The sequence below is a fragment of the Protopterus annectens genome, chromosome 3.part0 (genome assembly GCF_019279795.1).
Source record: "Protopterus annectens isolate FY-2018-M chromosome 3.part0, PAN1.0, whole genome shotgun sequence".
NCBI lineage: Eukaryota > Metazoa > Chordata > Ceratodontiformes > Protopteridae > Protopterus > Protopterus annectens.
In genome coordinates, this window is record NC_056731.1 from 902089847 (window position 1) to 902110033 (window position 20187).

Here is a 20187-nt window from a genome sequence, read left to right on the forward strand (position 1 = left end):
GGACTTAATGCATTCTGCTGAACAAGTTGGAAAACATACTTTGCAATGTGATTTTGATTCTTTAGAGGCCTCTTGCAGGGCTGCTGTTACTGCGTCTGTGCTTAGAAGACATGCTTGGCTTAAGGAACAATCTTTGCCTGATCATGTTAAAGCTAAATTGTTGGATGCTCCTTTAAATCAGGACCACCTGTTTGGCAACAAGGCTGAAGAAATTCTTAAAAAGATGTAAGATAAAGCTAAATCTATGCAAACTGTTAAAGATTTTTTACAAGTGCAGCCTCCTAGATTTAGTAGGCACTGGCCTACTAAGAATTGGTCCTTTCCAGTCCCTTCCAGGTCTTCTCAAGCCAAACCCAGATTCATCAAAAACCCCAGGTTTCACTCCCAGGGGACTCTCAGAACTAAGCAGTGGAGGGCCTCCACTTCCAAATCTGGGAATAACAAGACACCCCCTATAGTAAACAGTCTCACTGACTTCCTTTTAAAATTTCCAAGCACTTATCTTCTGACCGCCCCTTTGGGGGGAAAGATTGTTATTCATGCAAAGAACTGGGAACTCATAACCCAGGACAAATGGGTTTTAAATAGTGTCCAGGGACACAGATTTCATTTCCACACGTTGCCAACACCAAATGGGTGGCTAGATCTGTCCCCAAATCAGTGGGCAGAGGCTCAAAAACAAGTCCTTTCTCTCTTAAGCATGGGGGCTATTCAACTGGTACCAGAAGAGGAAAAGGGGCAAGGTTTCTATTCCTTTGGTACCCAGAAAAGACAAATGGCGTCCAATCCTGGACCTGTCTACTCTAAACACCTTTCTGGAAATTCCAAAATTCAAGATGCGGACTCATCAATTAATAGCTATGCTAGGCAAGTACGCCTGGTTGGCAACACTAGATTTAAAAGAAGCATACCTGCACATGTTAATCGGGGAATCTTGCAGACGATACCTACGCTTCAAAGCAGGCTACACGCATTATCAGTTCTCTGCACTGCCTTTTGGCTTGTCTACTGCGCCCAGGGTATTCACAAAGTGCCTGGCTCCAGTTATTGCATTTTGCAGGCAAAGAAGTATTCAAATATGCCCATACCTGGACGATTGTCTAATTCAGGCAAAAAGCCAGGGCATACTTTTGAATCATCTGGCATTTGTAAAAAGTGTTCTAACTTGTCTGGGGTACACCATAAACGAAAAGAAATCACAACAGATACCCTGTCATCAAATTACATTCCTGGGAGCAAGCTTGAATACAACTTCCCAGATGGCTTACCGCACACCAGAAAAGCAAATTCATTTGACAACCTATTTCAAACAAGTGGCCACAAAAACCCTGCTATCTGCAAGACAAATGCTGCAAGCCTTGGGGTTCATGCCTCCTGCATTTTTCTAATTCCATATGCAATACTGCATATGAGGAAACTACAATGGTATCCAAAAAGCGTATGGAGTCAATATTCTCACAGCCTAGAAACATCGATTCTTGTCGTACCTTGCCTATGCCTAGAGTTCCTCTGATGGACAGAGGCCTGCCACCAAAACAAGGGACTACCTTTCACACTACCCCCTGCCACCCAAACACTAACAGATGTATCAGACTATGCATGGGGGGGCTCACCTGGCAGGGAAGTGCATTCAGGGCAAATGGAACCCAAGTCAAATACACCTACATATCAATCAAAAAGAAATGTTAGCTGTACAGAATGCTCTGACAGCCTTCAAGGACTACATTCTTCCAGGACAACTAATGATAAAGACGGACAACACCACGTTTATGTGGTACATAAACAAGCAGGGGGGTACACATTCCTACCCCCTCTGCAGAATAGCCATGGCATTGTGGAACACAGCCTTGAGCTGCCAAGGGCACCTACAAGCTCAATTCCTGCCAGGAAAGTTAAATACACTGGCAGATGGACTAAGCTGAAACCTCATGGACCCACACGAGTGGAAACTGGAACCAAGGATTTTCAACATGTTGACAAGCGAATGGGGGAGCCCAGACATAGATCTATTTGCCTCCCCCCAGAATTACCAGTTGGACACGTTTTACACAAGAACTCCCCACAAACAAGCCTGGAAAGTGGATGCTTTGTTTTTCAGTTGGAAAAACCTATCAGTCTACGCCTTCCCCCCGCTGCCTGTGCTCTCCAACTTTCTACTAAAAGTCAAACAGGACAAACCAAGGATGATTTTGATTGCTCCAGACTGGCCATGCCAATACTGGTACCCCCTCCTGCGCAGTGTGTCGCAGTTATCTCCATGGTACCTGCCTCAGACCCCTTCCCTACTGTCTCAGCAGGAGAACCAGATTCTGCACCCTCAACTTCCAACATTGAACCTTGCAGCCTGGCTAATTACTTAAACTCACCCTTATCATCCCTCAGCAAACCTGTGATGGATGTCATCTTATAGGTAAGGCGGCCTAGTACTAGAAAATCTTATGCTGAAAAATGGAAAAGATTCTGTATCTGGAACCAATCTCAAGGGATGAGCACAGCAGCGCTCAATTTACCCCAGATTTTGCTATACTTAACTGAGATGCTTCACAAGGGCCTGTCTTTTTCCTCCATTAAAATCCATGCCTCAGCTATTTCAGCTCATTATAACACAGAACATCCCCTCTTCTCTCATCCTCTGCTCAAGCAGTACCTCAGAGGGGCCAAAAATTTGAGATCACCCAGGAGAGCTCCAACCCCTGCCTGGGACCTTAATTTTGTATTGGAGAAGGTCATTCTACCTTCTTTCGAGCCAGTTGCTACTGCATACTTAAAATTTCTTTCTTGGAAAACAGCTTTCCTTTTAGCAATCACTTCAGCTAGAAGGATATCTGAATTACAGGCCCTTATGGCAGTGGAGTCTTTCATCATCTTTCATGCGGACAGGGTGTCACTCAAGACCAATCCATCCTTCATGCCCAAAGTGGTATCCAGTGTGGCTCTTAATCAGTCCATTAATTTGCCAACCTTCTTTACCAGTCCACAGAACAAAGGGGAACGGATTCTACATTCCTTGGATGTGCACAGACAACTTTGATTCTACTTGGACAGGACTAAACCTCGAAGAAAATCTGAACTGCTGGTAGAATTTGCTGCAGGGGCAGAGGGAAAGGCTATTTCAATACAAGCCATTTCTAAATGGGGGGATCAGATCTCACCCCACCAGGGCTGCATCTACTTCTGCAGCCTTTCTCAGAGGTGTTCCTACCAGGGACATCCTAGACCTAGAAGCTGCTACCTGGAGTTCTGTACATACTTTCACCAAACATTATCATTTGCCATTTTTTTCTAATTCCAGAGCTGACTTTGCCACTGCTGTCTTGCAGGGTCTTATAGCTGGCCCTAATGTGTATAAACTCCTCCCAACCATAGCTGTGGGAATCTACCCAAATGTAATGACTGCAACAGTGAAACACGAAGAACATAATACAGTTGTGTACACTTACCATAAATGTAGATGTTTGAGTGTATTCACTGTTGCAGTCCTGGTTACCCTCCCTCCAGCCCCCTAACTTTTTCAAGTTATACCTATACTTTCCTTTACTTATGCTTAAAAGCCTATTTGGTGTATTTGCTTTTGTTGGCGGTATACCTTTGTGTTTTTATGTTTATTTGCTCCCCATTAGGAGGCACCTAACATCTGGGGCAAGAATAACTGATGTAATGGTGTCGGCTGTATGTTTTATACCCCTGACATCATGGAAGAAGGGACAGCAAGCAACGTAGGACTCAAGACTTTGGTAATCAGGCTGACTGAGGGCATCCTGCAAGCAGATTTGTATGACTGCAACAGTGAATACACTCAGACATCCACATTTATGGTAAGTGTACACAACTGTACTATTCTCATTGCCCCATTCTGGCCTCGCCAGGTATGGTTTCCCTTCCTTTGGTCTCACCTTCTGGCTCCACCTTGGATCCTAGATCCCTTTCAGGATCGGATTTCACACCCATCGTGGGTGCCTCATCTGTGTCTGGACAGCCTGAAGCTCACAGATTGGCTGCTCCAGTTCCCGTCATTGCTAGGACTCCCGGACTTTCCTTCTCAGTTAAGTCTATTTTGGTAGCTGCTCATAAGTCTTCAACCAGAAAGGTTTATCACAGCAAGTGGAAATTTTTCTTTCTGGGTCTCGGAGGAGTTTAGATCCTTTCACGGCCCCTATTTCCACTATTCTTGATTTCCTAGCTGATATTTTCCAGCATGGAGCTAGTTCTTCTACTGTTAAAGTTCAGTTGGCTGCCATTTCTTATTTTTATGTGGGTGAGAATTCTGCATCCTTGGCATCTTCTAGACTGTATAAAGCCTTTATTAAAGGCACTTCATTGCTACGCCCCCTGGTCAAAGATCCTGTCCCCCTGTGGGACCTAACTATGGTTCTCCAAGCTCTGGTCGCCCTGCCTTTTGAGCCCGCCACAACTGCAGAACTAAAATTTCTATTGTGGAAAACAGCTTTTGTGGTCGCTGTTACCTCTGCTAGAAGGGGTTTGGAATTACAGGCTTTGTCCATCAAATTTCCGTACATGATTTTTCATAAAGATAGAGTTTCCCTTTGAACCAACCCATCTTTTCTTCCTAAGTTGGCGTCACCAGTCGATATCAATCAGACCATTAATTTGCCTGTGTTCTTTCCCAGTTTTACTAACAGGATGGAATACAAACTACACATGTTGGATGTTCATAGACCGTTACGATTCTATTTACACAGGACAAAAAATTTTCATAAATCTGATCAATTGTTTGTTTCATCCTATAGACCCTTTTTAAGCAAACCTGTTTCCAAGGTCACTATAGCTAGATGGATTTCTTCATGCATCCTGCAGGTCTATAAGGACAAAGGCATGTCTCCTGCAGGTCATGTTACAGCTCATTCCACTAGGTCCATGGCTACGTCTGCAGCTTTCTGGTCTAGGGTGTCTCTGGATTATATTTGTTCTGCAGCTACTTGGTCCTCATCTCATACATTTATTTCTCATTACAAATTGGATTTAACATCTAGAAGGAGAGCATCCTTTGGCTCCGCGGTGCTCCGGAATATCCTTCCATAAGGGCCTCCCAGGAGTTTAGTAGCTGGGGACTCTGTCCCACAGGTTGAAGACCAAATGAAGTAAACTACTTCAGCTAAAGAAGTTATGTACTCACCATAACATTCCATCTGTGTAGTTGTACTTCATTTGTCTTCAACTGTCCCTCCCTCCTTACCCCGGACTTTGGCGCATGTTCAGCCTGCGGGCTGTATTATAGGTCACAAGTATGTTATCAGGTCAGGTTCTACGTATAAGTTCAGCAAATTCGATCTGGGGATGGAAGGCAGTTGACGTGTATTATGGGTAAGGGGAGGAGTCTGGAGCTCGGAGCTGATGCTAGTAATATTTGCCGGCTCTGATCCGATACGGATCCGTATCCCCACAGGTTGAAGACAAATGAAGTACAACTACTCAGATGGAACGTTATGGTGAGTACATAACTTCTTTTTTCTCCTTGATTGGTGAAAGTTTGAATTTCCATCTAAAATTCTCTAACAGCAAGAGAACTGTGAAAAATGTATCTCTGGTAGTCATCTTGGAGGTGCATGTCAAGGATTTCATGCATGTTGCAATAATTAAGTAGCTGAAGCATGCTTGCAGTAGCAAACACCTAGGGAGTGAACTTTGAGTCTTTGAATACAGGCTCCTTGTTAATTGTTTCAGAAGACTGTTTCCTTATTTCCTCTTCCTGAGTCCAGCAGTGCCTGCCATCTCAGCTGGAGGAGAGTCCACTGACTTTTTTTTTACCTGCAGGTTCAAAAGACAGGCCTAGACTTTGGAGAAACCCCAGCTGTTTGATATCATTTGGGACCATAATGGTCAGTAGCAGCTTTGACTAGTTGCTTGTGTGATCTTAGGTAGAACTGCAGGAAGTCATCTTGCAGTCTCTCCCCATATTCCATTGTGTAGAAGCATAACATAACTGGCTTGGGTAATCCAAATTCTACAGTACTTACATTCTGCAGCTATTGGGCAAATTCATCAACATCCATGCTCGTGTGTGTGACCCCTCTGTGACCTTTATCTGTCTGTATTGCACCCAGATATCTTGTCTCTTCTGATCAAGTGGGCTATAGATCATGTTCCTCCACTTGGGGAAATGATGGATATTTCCGATGTTGGTTCCCAAAATGATGTGAAGCTTAGACCTTAAAATTTGCAGTAATTTCATTATGTATATTAAATTTAAGATGCTATGTATTAAGGCTTTGATGTGCTTCTTCAGATGGGAAGATATGGCAAATGTATGAGACATTTATTTGCATTTTCTCTTTTATAGGTCTACAGCAGAGGTCTTTTTTTCTAGTCAGATGGTGAGAATGTTTGTTCAAAAACAGTATATTTTTTACAATGTTTGTGAGTATTATACTCCACAGACAAGAGATGTATTCTGCCATTACACAAATGATTGCCTCGGTGGCCAGATCAAATAGTCTGCTTTTGATGTACTGAGACAAGAAGCTTAAACTTTCACCTTTTAGGAGTTGCACCAAACTTCCAGAACTGACAGTCAACCTCGTCTGCCTTGAAAGGGTCAGTTTCTTGCTGATGACCCTATCCACCATAGTGAACAAGATGTTCCTCTCTTCAGAGGGGATTTTGTGTTCCTTGTCTCAGAGAAATGTGTACATAAACACTGTAATCTCCGAGTCCTCCCTGAGAGCCACAAAGCTCAAAGCAGTGCTTATCCAAGCTGCATACCTGGGTTCGTGAAGTCATCTTAGCTATCTAGTGAACTAACAGTGAAGTCTGGCTCAAGGGTTTCGATTTTCAGTGGTCATGGACAACTGCAGTTGCTGAATGGAGGCCACTTTACCTGTTTAAGGGGGGTGTCATTTATTTGGTGGAGGTTTACTGTGGTTGTCTGTAGGCAGGCTTGGGGCATGCAGTTCCTCACCTTGTCTATGAAGGACTGTAAGCTACATGTCAAATACTTGCATTGGAAACTGCTTAAGCTGCAAGTCTTCTAGAGCAGGGTTCTCTCTGGTCCCTGTGTATTATGGGCAGATGACATGCCTATTGTTTTTATTTTTTACATCTTCAAGCAAGAGTCCACATATTCAAGGGTAGTGTGCGCTGAGACAAGAAGCTTTGGCACATGACTCAAATAAGAAGTGCCCTAGCCTAGCCATATTGACTTTGCTCAGTGATGAGTGGGAGATCAATAAAGTCCTTACAGAGGAAATCAGCAGTTTTGGAACTCATAAATAATATCTGTTTGCAGGCTTCGTAAATGCAAAGGTTCTTTTATTTTGATTGCACAATCAGAGCCCTGGAGTTTCTGATCTGGCTTTTTGCTGTGTTTTGAAAGGAGGTTTGCTTTTGTTTTGGCATCTTTCCCTTTATTTCAAAAGTCCTCCTTAAAACCTTGAGAGAGAGTAGCACCAACATGGACTTAACCAGATTTGACTTCTCTTGCATCAGAGTTTCACAGTTTTTTTCTCAACGTCTTGCTGATAAAAAGTGGGCTAGTTACTCAGGCTGAGGATTCCACATTGGATTCAGTCTGATAATGTGGAAATTGCATACTTGGCTGCTGAAGAACAAGTTTATGGTTAGATATCAGTGGTGTGTGAGGATCATGCAGCTGGGTTTAACTCTAGAAAAACAGCTACCAGAAAGAATTGTACATCCAAGTAAAGGAGTTTCATGCTTTGAGTGGTTGGGTTAGGGCTCTGGATCACTGACTTTATGAAAACATATTCTTCACTACCTCCTTTTTTGCCAGTGTTGGTAAGAGATAAGCCATGATTACAGTTCTTGTATTTGCTCTTTCAGTTGTCATTTAACTAATGAATGCCAAGTCAGTAACTCAACTGGGTGACAACTGGAATTTCTGGAGATGTACCCTGCTCATTGTAGCTCAGTCCAGACTTTCTTGAGGAATATCTTGTACATGTGCTTTCTCCCTCCGACCTCCATTGTCCCATGGGAGTTGAGTTTTGTATTAGAAAAGCTGACTTTAGTCTTTTCATGAGCCTGTTGTTTTTTGGGAAATTAATTTCCTTTCTTGAAAACTGTTTTTTCTGGTAGCTGTTAATGAGACAGAACAATTTCAGAGTTCATTGCAATACAAATAGAAGATTTCTGTACAGTTTTTCTCTAAAGACTGGGTCCCTTTGCACACAAGGTTTCCACTTCAAGTGGTATGCTTTGGAATAGTGTTGTCTCTTGCATATTTCCTCCCCCATAAAGACTTATCCAAAGAAGCTGTCATGATCTGTTTGTTGTCATTACTATGAACAAGCAAATGGAAGGAGGTCAAAATGCCCTCTTGACTTTGGGGTTGAATTTGCCAGTGTTGCCACTTGACTGACAAACTCTTCTATGCCTTACCTCATTAGGGAGGTTACTGCATCAGCCTTGTGCAGGCTGTCTGTACTGTATTCATATATATATTTTTTATGATTTGCATACTGTTGAAAAATATATAGCTTGGACATCATATCCATAGCCTGTGCTGGTTTTGGGAGAGCACTTTTGAAAAGTCTTGTCTTGGTCAAATTCTTAGGAGATTGAGATACGAACCATTGATAAGATGACATGTTAAGTATGGATATATAGCTTTTTGGCTAAGCTTCTGCTCAGAAAAAAAGAGCTAAACTCCAGATTTTCTAGTTATATTCATTCAGCAGGTGTGATACCTTTCTTTCGCCCTCTGTTTTCATAAATGTTTCTATGTCCAAAGCCTTTGGATTCATGCCCTCGTGCTTCTGTGGGTTAAGAATGAACTAGAGCAGGAAAGCACTCATTCCTTTTGAGGAACTTCCTTTATTATTACCATTAAGCTTTGATTAGAAAAGAAGACCGTTTTAAACACAGACCAGCAGCACTCTTTACAGGAGAGGAACATTCCTGTGATGTAACCTGCCGTTTTGGCATTTCCTTACGATCAGGAGCTATGATGTCTGCACTTTCTTGTAAGATGTTTTGCCTGTCAAACTCTTGAGAAGGTTTCCTCTCTTTGGTGGAGGCCTAAATTTTGTTTGGAAGCAGTTAGCCTTTTAAGTACCAAGGGAGTCGTATTGCCATAGTCGATAGTATACCAACATGCTCTTTGCATTGCAGTAAAATTCTGTGATAGTGGCTGTTCATGCATTTTATTAAGCTAAGGCTTGTGTCAAAGCTTTTGGGCACTGCAATTGATGTGTAAGAGTCTTTTGCGGTAATATTTATTGAACAGTCTTGGTTCTTTTCCTCATCTTTAAATGTGCATTAACAATAGATTTTTCAGTACTTACTTGAAGATGAGTTTTCATAGTCTGCTTGTATATTTCCATTTTTCTTTTCATTAGAAGAAAAAAATATATAAACAAGTAAAGCTGTTTAGACTACACACCCGTTAGAGAACTAATTTGTGATGGTAAGGAGTTATCAGATATTTTGAATAATTGTGTTTAGTCTTCATGCCTCTTCCTATCTCAAAGGGGGATGGGTATTCCACATGCGGTCACTGAAATGGAGATAAGCAAATTGTCTTTCAGGTACATATACTGCACTGAATCAAGGTGCTAAGCAGTGACTGTTGCGTCTCTGGATTCAGGCAAAGTCTTTGAGAAAATTTTGTATGGAAAGCGTATTAAAAACAAAATTCCAAGGAATTTAGTGAGTAATTGGTGACTTTTGTGAAAAACTGGACATGGGGTAGACAGCAGAAACCTGCTGTGAGGTGGAAACTTACAGCCTTAAATATATTAGTAGGGAAATACGGGACTGTAATGTCAGTTTTGCTGTTATTGTAGGATCTTTATTGCTGACATTATACAGGTCAAAGGTTGCATTCACCTCAGCTAATCAGCAGGTTGTCTTTGGCAGGGATGTGACTACTGCAGTAAACGTCAGTAAGAAACATGACAATGGATTTTAATGGTAAAAAGGAGCAGGATCATTGTTCACAGATTTAGCAGTTGCAGAACACTACTAAACTGTGGTGCCGTCAGTTTTCCAGTAAAGGGAAGGAAAATAAATTGAGACTACACATACAGCATTCAGAAACAAAGAAGTACTGGAATATAATGCAACAGTTGTCATAATACAAGTAAATGGTTAGGCCTTCCTTGGACTGCAAATTATATTTTTGATACTGTTACTTATAAAATGTATGTTGAAATGTGGAAGAGGCTTAGTGTACACCCATCAGATGACTCCCTAGTATAGAGAGTAAGCCCTATAGGAACTGCTGATGTAAAACGAGGCGGTAGAAGTGATATTTCTATTTTAAGGGGATTTGAACACAACGCAGGCATAGTAATAGTCTTAGGTTTAAGCGAGTGGATAAAATGGAAGTTAACCGAAGAGGCACTAACAGAAAGTCTAATAGCTGAGGGAAACAGCCTCTCAGGAGAGATTACATAATTTTTTTTTTAAAAGAGAAGATTAGACATAGCACGGCTCTTGATGTTGAGGAAGCCCTTTGGGGAAATTTATGCCCATTAATGGTTTAGGTCCTGCAGTACATATATGGTAGTGGATGAGAGTCTCAGATTTTGACTCCTTTTGCTGGCACATTTCAAATATCCATTTTAGTCTATTAGCGGACCGGAGTTCTGCTGTGGTGACCCCTAACTGGGAAAAGCCGAAAGACACAAACAAACAATGACTTCATATTATTGTATTCTTTTTCATCCTACTTGAATGATGCTTCAAAAGTTCAAATATTCTTTTATCCCTTCCCTTCCTTTAATGGTTTGAGGGAACTTTGTAGAGAGACTGAACCTTTTTATTATGGGTTAGGGAAAGCTTGGCTTTATCTTTTTGTTTCACTAACTATGTTGGGATTGTGCCTGTAGCATTTCTCTTTTAAGTCATGATAATTTCCTGGATCTACTATGAGCACTTGAAAGAGAACTCACTGAAGATATAAAGTACCTGATGCAAATTCTCCAAATATGCAGCTGCTGAAACTGGAGCTAAAATCACAAAATTGTTTGTGGGGGTAATCCTGCTACACTCCCAGTGTGGAAGACTTCACCTTCTCCACCCCTTTTACTTGTACCAGCTCCATGGTCAGACATTATCAGGGGAAAGGTGAAATCACTCGGTAAAGATGATGCACACTCTTGCATAACTGAAATTTTCTAAGTCCAGAAGCCATTCTAGGAACTGCATTTTGGACAGTTTGCATCAGTCTTCTGTCTCAAATTGTGAGTGACTGTCCATATTCACATTTTTCTCTTGTATACCAGTGATGATGTTCTTTTATGTAATTATGTTGTTGTATTACACTGCTTCATATTTGTTTTAAGTGCATAGAACTTTGAGTCAGTTGATAGCGAACTAAAAATGACCTGTTTCAGTTGATTTCTTTTTTATTGTATAGCTGATTAATGCAGTTCTGTTCATATGACTGAACTATTTACCAGTAATCAGACAGTATGTACAGAAATGTAAAAGTAACTTAATTTTTATAAGACTGAACTTGTCTGTTTTCTCTCTCTTTTTTTTAGCTATTTTCAGGCTTTAGCAAACAATCTTTCTTTAGTACGGTTTAAGGAGGTATATGGAGCAGCAGCTGAGGTCATAGGACTTGCTCTTCAGTATCTTGTTGAGAAAGAAAATGTAAGTGTAAATATTAAAGTATCGTGTGGTAAAAATCTCTTTGATCTGCTAAACGATAATGTTTTTGATCAAGACATTCTGAAAGATGAAGAATCATTCATTGAGAAGTGAATAAGGTAGAGGGCATGTGGTATGAAGTGGGAGTGGTGAGCAGCTGATGCTCTTAGCTTCTCGGGCAGGAAGAGGATGAATGTTGTAATACTGGTGTAACTAGCTCAGTGGATTTGGTCATGTTAAAAGTGAGTACTAAAGATTTGCAAACACATAAAAGCATGTGCTTATAGCCACTTCACTTCATTATGATTGCCTTCAGGTACAGGAAAGAGAAGCAGTGGTAACACCCCCCCCCCCACAACCAAACATATAACTAACAGTCTGACAGTTAAAGAAACAGGCCTCTCAGGGGATCTAAACGCTCAGGGACAATAAAACAAAACAACAAAAAAACATGTATTCCTGATGGTTCCTGACAGAGAGACCCAGAGACAGACCCCCCATTGCCATGCATCATCAGCAGAGTGCCTCTTTCTCTTTGAACCTTGAGGATTGGATGATTGATGGGGAGAAAGGACCAAGGGATCACCCCCCAATCAGTCGTCCTGCCTGACAGACAGGGGGGGTCCAAAGTAAATAATGGGAAGAAATAGCCAGGGAATTGTTATGGCTAGGCTTGTATAGGCCCTAGGGCTGATAGCCTAGTACCAACCTATGAACCTATGAAGTTCTCATATCCGTTACCCAGCTCCCATGGAGGATTTCCTGGCAGACTCGAGAGTTAATAATAAATATGTATGTCGTCTTCAATGTCTGCCTGTTTTTTTTAATGAATTAAATGACTTTGTCTGCTGTCTGGATGTGTTGCTGCCATGAGCCCTCCTTTCTTGAAGTTGATTGGTTAATTATTTCCCCGTGCAACATCTTCATTACTGTGTCCAGGTATACACAAGCACCAAAATGAAACCTCTCCCAAAGAGACCTCTTCAGTAAAATGTCTAGGTACAGTATGCAGAAGCACCAAAATGAAACATATGCCCAAGCGAACTTTTCAGTTACATGTACAAGCACCAAAATTAATCATTCAGTCAAGTGACCCCTTCGGTAAAATGATGAGGCATGCACAAGCACCACAATTAAATGTTTGCCTAAGTGACACATCCCTAACAAACATGCAGTCTCAGTGAAGTACTGGCTTCAAATAACAGACTTTCCCGTGCACAGCACAGATGGAATTGATATTTTAGGCAGGGTTTCTCCTTTGGCTTCTGTTGTGCTGCTGCATCTGTGCTGAATGGTTATCTCAGTTTGTAGTTGCAAGCTGAGATTAACCAATCAGCTTCAAGAATGGAGGACTCATGGCAGCAACACATCCAGACACCCCGAAGCCATTTAATTCATTAAAAAAAAAAGACAGTGAAGAGGACATGCATATTAACTCTTGAGGCCCACCAGGAAATTCCCACAGCTCACCAGTGGGCCGTGGACCACACTTTGCGAAACACTGCTCTGTGTCATTAGATGACTTTAAGTCATTGGAGTAATGAGAATTACTTTAAAAGGTAACTTGCAGTAGGACTCCATTCTTCTTTTGTAGAGATTTCTCTATCCCTATCCATTCAAATGCTTCTATGTACTTGGTTCACATTTTCAATTTTAGTTTTCACTTTGGTGGGTCAACGCATTTTGAGGGTTTTTCAAGTTCTTGGCTCCAGTAAATAGTCTTTGCAGGTTACAGGGTATTCTAATGTTCCTGTTTATTGCAGGTTACAGGGTATTCTAATGTTCCTGTTTTACTGCAGGTTACAGGGTATTCTAATTTTCCTGTTTAGAGAAGACAGTCTTATTTTTGCAGATTCTTTCACAAGTTGTCAAGAATCAGTGAGGAAAAAAAACTTCTCAGCCTGATTTTTCAGTTGAATACGAAAAAAAGAAAATAAAAAGAAAAAAATCTATCATTTTGTTTCTCAAAACTGTATTTTTTGGAATGTATGATGGGTCACATCCCTCATAATGACTTTCTTCCTCCACTCAGAGGAATGTTTGAGAGCAGTTTGAGATTTCCCAAACTCACTCTGGCAGCTGTCTTGGAAATATCTCAAAATTACAGGTTGTATTGCCTCTTTTTCCCATGCTTCCTGACCTGTAGGCAGAGTTCACATAAGGAATATTTATAAATTCTTCATATCACTTTGGACCAACAGCAGCACCCCCCCCCCCTTTTTTTTTTTGGGAATTCTGAAAAAAGGAGTTATTCTAGTGAGTAAATTAGTTGTCTCTCTATCCAGGTCTGTCTCTGTTCCTTTCTTGCTCCTACATGGTCTGTAACCAAAGTTGCATCAGACTTTGTTTGTAGACCTGTATCTTAGGAGGTGAAAGTCCTGGCTTGTGGAAGTAGCAGGACAGATTCAAAGCACATAAATGTTAAACAAAGGATGACTTTAGTAAATTGTGTCAGATCTCTAAGCCACCTTTGGCTACTGGCCCTCTGCTAATAATCTCACACACAACACCACAGCGAGGTGGTGCATGAACGAACAGGGGTGGGGACGGGGATCCAGGTCCTACTCCCTTTGTAGAATAGATATGGGGAGTAGGAGATCTAGCGATTCATTACTGTCTGGTCTCCATGCTACCTATATTCATTAATAGTAGAATATTATTGCAGACAAGCTGATTAGAACAGGAGTTGACCCTCACAAATGAAAGTTGTTCCTGGTGGTTTTCCAGGATTTTGTCCATCTCTGGGATACTCTTCAAGTACATCTGTTTGCATTCAGCCACTACAAACAATCAAAGGAATTTTGTGCTAGGTGTCCTTGCTTACAAACCTGGAAGACAGTTACATATTTGTTTTCATGGACCGGAACACACCTGTATGCTTTTCCATCCTGTACTCTGATAACTACAGTTCTTTTAAACGTGCACAAGGGCTCTTTAAGAATAATTGTGGGGACTCCCTTTTTGGCCCAGGCAGCTGCAGTTCTCCCTTTCATTCATTATAGCCAAAGGCAATTTCCACATGCTTCCTGACAGAATAGACTCTGTCACACAGGACGGAGATTGATGTACCACATCTTTCAGTATCTGTAAATGAATGTCTGGATTGAATTTTAGTACCTTTTAGGCACCTTTTATTCTGATGTTGCACAGCAGGTATTAAACGAGGTAAAAAAAAAACTTTTACTAGAAATCGTATATGGGTAAGTGAAAAATGTTTTGTAGTTGGTGCCGAACCAAAAAAAGGAACCCTTTTGAGGCTTAGCCTCCTTGGTTCTGCAGTATTTGTGTGTGTTATCTCCAGTGGCCTTATTTCTTCTATCAAGATTCATTTCTAGGCCACCTTTGCTCATTTGCCCTTTGATTCCACTACCTTTCTACCCCACCTCTAGTCTAGTGAAATGGTCAGGTGATGAGGTCTTGCATACTTGTCAGCTTAGAAAGCTGGTGGCTGTTTCTGGGAACTTAATTTTGTATTAGGAAAACTTAATTTAAACGTTTCCTTTTGAACATGATCATGAAGGGTGAGTGAAGTTTTTGTTTTGGAAGACATTGTGACTCTCTGCCCTGACAACTTCAAGAATGGTATCTGAGTTACAAACTATTATGGTGAGTTATCCATATCTCTTTTTCTCATAGATGAGGGTAATTTCTTATCAAATCCTTCTTTCATACCTAGGCTGTCTTAAAGTTGCATTGAGCCACTCTGTTCATTCCCTCTTTCTTCCAAAACTTATAAAGGAAAAGAGTTTACTCAGTCTGGATATCCAGAGATTACTCTGATACTATATCCACAGGACAAAAACCTTCTAGAGGTTTCATAGCTGATATAAAGGGGCAGTCAGTATCAAAACAGGCTATTTCTTATGGTTGCCCCATGCTATTGTGTTTTGTTGTCCTCACCATAATAAAATACTTTTAGACAAAGTCAGATGCTACTTTAACAGAGCTATATTACTTCACTGGTTCTTTGGAAAAAGGTGGACTCTAGACTCTTACAAGAGGTAGCAATATGGTCATCTGGGAACACACACCAAGTTATGCCATCTGGATTGTTTTGTATAGATTCAGGGCAATTTTTGCTGGGATTATTCTCCAGAAGTTTCTGAACTCTGTCTTCCTTCCACCCTAAGATCTGGTATTCATCCTGTATAGCTTAGGCTACTGCAAAAGTGATCTAATGATGAACATAGTACCGCTGTGTAAGTACACATACCATAACAGTTGATGTTCAAGTTGATCACTGTTGCAGTATCCACACCTACCCTCCATCACCCTTCTATTTTGCCTTTTGTCAGTGTTTGGATTTGTGCTTTCCCAGCACATATTTTGCTTTTGGGGTTTCAGCCTCCCTGTCCTGGGCAAAAAAGATCTGCAGTCTGGCACCTTAGTCACTGTTTTTATCCTGCTGTCCTCAAGCACTTGAGTGGCTAGGGAAACGTGGAGTGTTCCTAAAGCTTTGCAAGCTGGTCTGATCCTGGCAGGATATGTCCCATATATCTCAGGCTATTGCTGCAGTAATCTATCTGAGCATCAATTGTTATGGTAAGTTAACTTACACAACAGTACCTTTTCTCCTTCTCTCAAGATAGTGTTACCAGCATTATGTATTTTAGTGTCTGTCTGGTAGTTACGTATTTTACCAATGTTTTGCACTTGTGAGAAGGAGCTGTTTGTCATATCTGTAGTTTCGGGAAGGTTGAGGCTCATGGTGATTATTCTCCTTTTTCCTCTTTAAGAGGACCTTAGCCTCTGCTGGCTGTAACTCCAGCAGCAGTTTTCTACCTGGTATTTGTACTGCTTGATCATGCAAACTCCCCTTTTTTGCTAATGTACTTAATAGCCAAGCATCCCCTTGTCTTCTGCACTGATATTATAGCTTTTACTTGATTATTCATATTCTTAGTTCTGTCACCTTGCATACACCTGCTGGTGGACATTATTTGGCATTGTACATTAGGTCGTTTCTGCACTCAGAACCTTGGAAGTAGTGCTAATCATCATCTAGTTGTCTTATTAGGTTACCAGTCAACTGAGCTTTGCAGTAAGTAATTGACAGTTCTTGGAAGGAGGATATATCTTTGGTTTGCTCTTTTGACAATTCATTGCATCAGCTATTGCTTATGCATGCATATGAGAGAGAGGAAGAGGGAGACATCTCCTGCTTATTTAGTTATTATTTTGCTGTTTTTTTTTTTTTTTGAGCTTCAGTAGTGAGACATATATGTAGCTCCCTTGATTTTTTTTTTTGGGGGGGGGGGTGATCAGACTGTGACTCATCTGAGGTTACAGACAAATGGTTGACAATTCAGTTGTCGAATAGAAAAAAGCCAGAACAGCTGATCAAAAATTAGCTGGTTGCGCATACTGGCCTTTTTTCTGTACAAGATTTTGGTACAGTGGAAGTCGGTGAATTTGCCCTTTCACCACTTTATTGCAATCTCAGTGTTGTAGCCAAGGTGGTATGGCGGTTGCGTTATTACCTCACAGCAAGAGGTTCTCCCGTTTGATTCTCGGCTGGGCTTGGCACTGCTTTCTGTGTGGAGTCTGCATGTCCTCCCCGTGGTTGGGTAGCATTCGAAAGACATGCATGCGTAAATGGGCGTGCCTTCATTGAAGGTTGAGCTGGCATATCAGCATTTCGTAAAAATCTACTGCCAATCATTAGCGGACTGGAGTTCCGCTGTGGCGACCCCTTACCGGGAAAAGCCGAAAGACAAACAACAAACATCATTGCAATCTCAGAGTTGGTCTGTATCATTAGGGATGTGAGGGTGCAGGGGGGATTGCCCCCCATTAAAAAAAGTTTATTTTTTTTTTCTTGATAGGTTAATGACCAGGTATTTGATCAATTGCCATTCAATGTGTTCATTTTATGATACATGGACATACATTTCTCAGATAACCTGAGTTTGACTAGTAGTTGAGGTGTATGAGGAGCTGGCTAGGGAGAAGTACTGATGGGCTTATGCCTGTTTAACCCTCTTCGGGGGTGGGTTAGGATGTCCAAGTCCAGAATGCAATATTCACTTGCCTTTTAAGGGGAGGCGGATCATTATCAATGCTCTATCTTGCGGAGATGTGGGACATGCCCCATAGCAGACACCATAGTCACTCCTTGAAAATGTTTTGGATGACACACTGGAGGCAGTAAGGTTTAACATATAACAGTAGGCTACTGCCTTCCATGAGACAGGATTAGTGGCACTCAGGCTCTCTGTTCTGAGTGTCTACATGGAGATCTGTGTACTGTGACAGCTTACAAACTGATGTCTTTGGATTTATCACAAAGTAGAGTAAATAATACAGAGATACTTGTGAGGTCTCTTTCAGAGTGAACTGCCCACTTACATCCAGTAGTACCTTGTCCTCACCATTAAACAGCATGAATTATGGTCTGGCCATAGCACAGTGACAGCATTATGGTCACTTACAGGTCAGATGCTTCTCAACATGGATAAAGGAAACCTTTCAGGAGCTCTCCATGACCTTACCAATGCTTTTGATCTAATTGACCGCTTTCTGTTCCTTCACTCCCTCCAAAAATTGAGATTATCCCCAACACTGTCAGCTGGTTCCAATATTTCTTAATAAAATAGGTATTTCAGAATCAAAATTGGCCCATCTGTATTGCTGCCAGTACCCATTACTAGAGGACTGCCCCAGGGATCCATACTCGACCCACTTTTGTTTTCAATCTTTATTAACAAGTCCCCTTCTGATTTCCATAACCTTCCTATTACTCTATTCAGATGACATGTTTATTCTTCAGTCCAGTCTCTTACATTCAGCTATTCAAACCTAACTTCAGTCTGACCTCCAGTCCTAAACCCATCATAAACAAAAAATATGATATTTGAAGCTTCACAGAAGCTGAAAAAAAGACTGCTAAAAATCTCAACATAGCAGATCTCAACCGTTGCCCAATAGAAACAACCACATCCTTTAAATACTTAGGTTTATGGCTGGAACAGTCACTTAGCTTCCAAAGTCACATTGAAAACACCAGTGAGGAGATCATTTCTTTCTTATTCTAGTCCTGGAAAATATTTCCCTTTCTGTCCAGACCAGCTAGATCTGCAATAGGTAAAGGAGACATCCTTGCTCAGCTTGAATACAGGCTCCCCATCATAACCGCAACCTCTAAAAAGACTTATCCACTCTACAGTCCATTGGAAACAAAATGTGCTGATTTATTTCCGATTCCTCCTCAAAGAAACACCACTACATTACCCTGTCATAGGCCAAATGGCTATCAAGTCTCCTACAGAGTTGAGTTACTCCCAGGGTCTTTTGTTTTCAAAGTACTTAATCCAGATACCTTTTAACCTTTTGCAGCCAAACTCCATAATAAAAACATCCCCTACAACCTCTCCTAATCAACTCCCTCACTCTCGACACCCCAAGCTAGACTGTACTGTACTAACCATTCTTTCTCCATTCTTGCACCCAAATTCTGGCTGTCCCTTAAAGAAATCCCCTGTTTCCTCACCTTTAGAGTTCATCTCAAAAGATATCTTCTTCAAAAATTTGACTGCGACTGCTTTTCTGCTGAACACGCAACCTAACTTCCTCCTCACCTGCATCACTTCTACTTTGACCCTCTATTCTCAGATGCTGCTTCCTCTTTCATATTTACTACTAAAATTAATTCACATTTGATTTTCTATTTGGCCAATGTTATTGACATTTTGTATCAATTGTCTATGGGATTATCTATCTTTTGTGTTTACGAATTTGTTCTGTTTCCTTTTTTTGTGAGTCTCTTAGCTCTGGCTGTGCCTGCAGATGGTTTGTATTGATCAGTGTACTATTCCAACAAACTAAAATAAATAAAAATAAAAAAGTGTAGCACATGATATGCAGCTCCCTGTCACTAGCTCATTAGCATTTACAATTGTATACCGCACATCATACATCCCCTTAACTATAAAATCATTCTTGATGATTTCTAGCTTTGACACTGACTAAAGTAAATTTTTTCATCACATAGATTATGTAAAGCTAATAGCATTTTACTCTCTCAATGAAGTTCCTGGGATGTCTTGCACTATCTCTGCCATGGAAAAGGCAGGTTTGTCTACACTTTTCAAACTTTCTGTAAACAGAAGACAGATTTATAATTTGCCAGTAATGATTTCCTATTGCTTCCTTGTGGCATGCATGTATTTGGATGATGCCATTTGTGGATGGTGAAAGCACTAAGTTTGTGGAGCTACATTAAATCTACTGGAGTGTGGTTTGGCTCATGCTTTTCAACTTTGTGCATTTTTATGTATTTAGATCCCCCTTTTACAGCAGTTTTTCGTACTTTTCCCTACCCTTGTCTGAGCAGTAGCTTGGAGTTTTCCAGCTGGACCTCGGCATTCTTCAGAGTTATGGATGACTCCTGAAGGTGTCTTCCCCATTTGAAATTTCAAAGGCAGTTGGAAGATTTTTATTAGATGTCAGAAAAGGTTCCAACAGAGCCATATATGCTGCAGAGCAGAAGTACTTTGTACTGTTTTCAAAGTGTTCAATCCTTTCAGTTATCATACATACAAATGTGACGCCCGTGCCCTGTCCCAGCAATCAAGGAGCCTCAATCCTCACCACTAACACCAGAGATGGCATCTC

The 20187-nt window shown here is 41.1% G+C and overlaps 1 protein-coding gene across 1 annotated transcript in view; it reads left to right on the forward strand.

The window, feature by feature from the left end:
* Positions 1–20187, forward strand: part of PRKDC (protein kinase, DNA-activated, catalytic subunit) — a 4917417-nt gene that overhangs the window by 3427264 nt on the left and 1469966 nt on the right. Inside the window, exon 47 of the mRNA XM_044065724.1 lies at positions 11466–11577. Coding sequence (XP_043921659.1) covers positions 11466–11577 — 112 coding nt within the window. The remainder of the gene's footprint in view (positions 1–11465; positions 11578–20187) is intronic.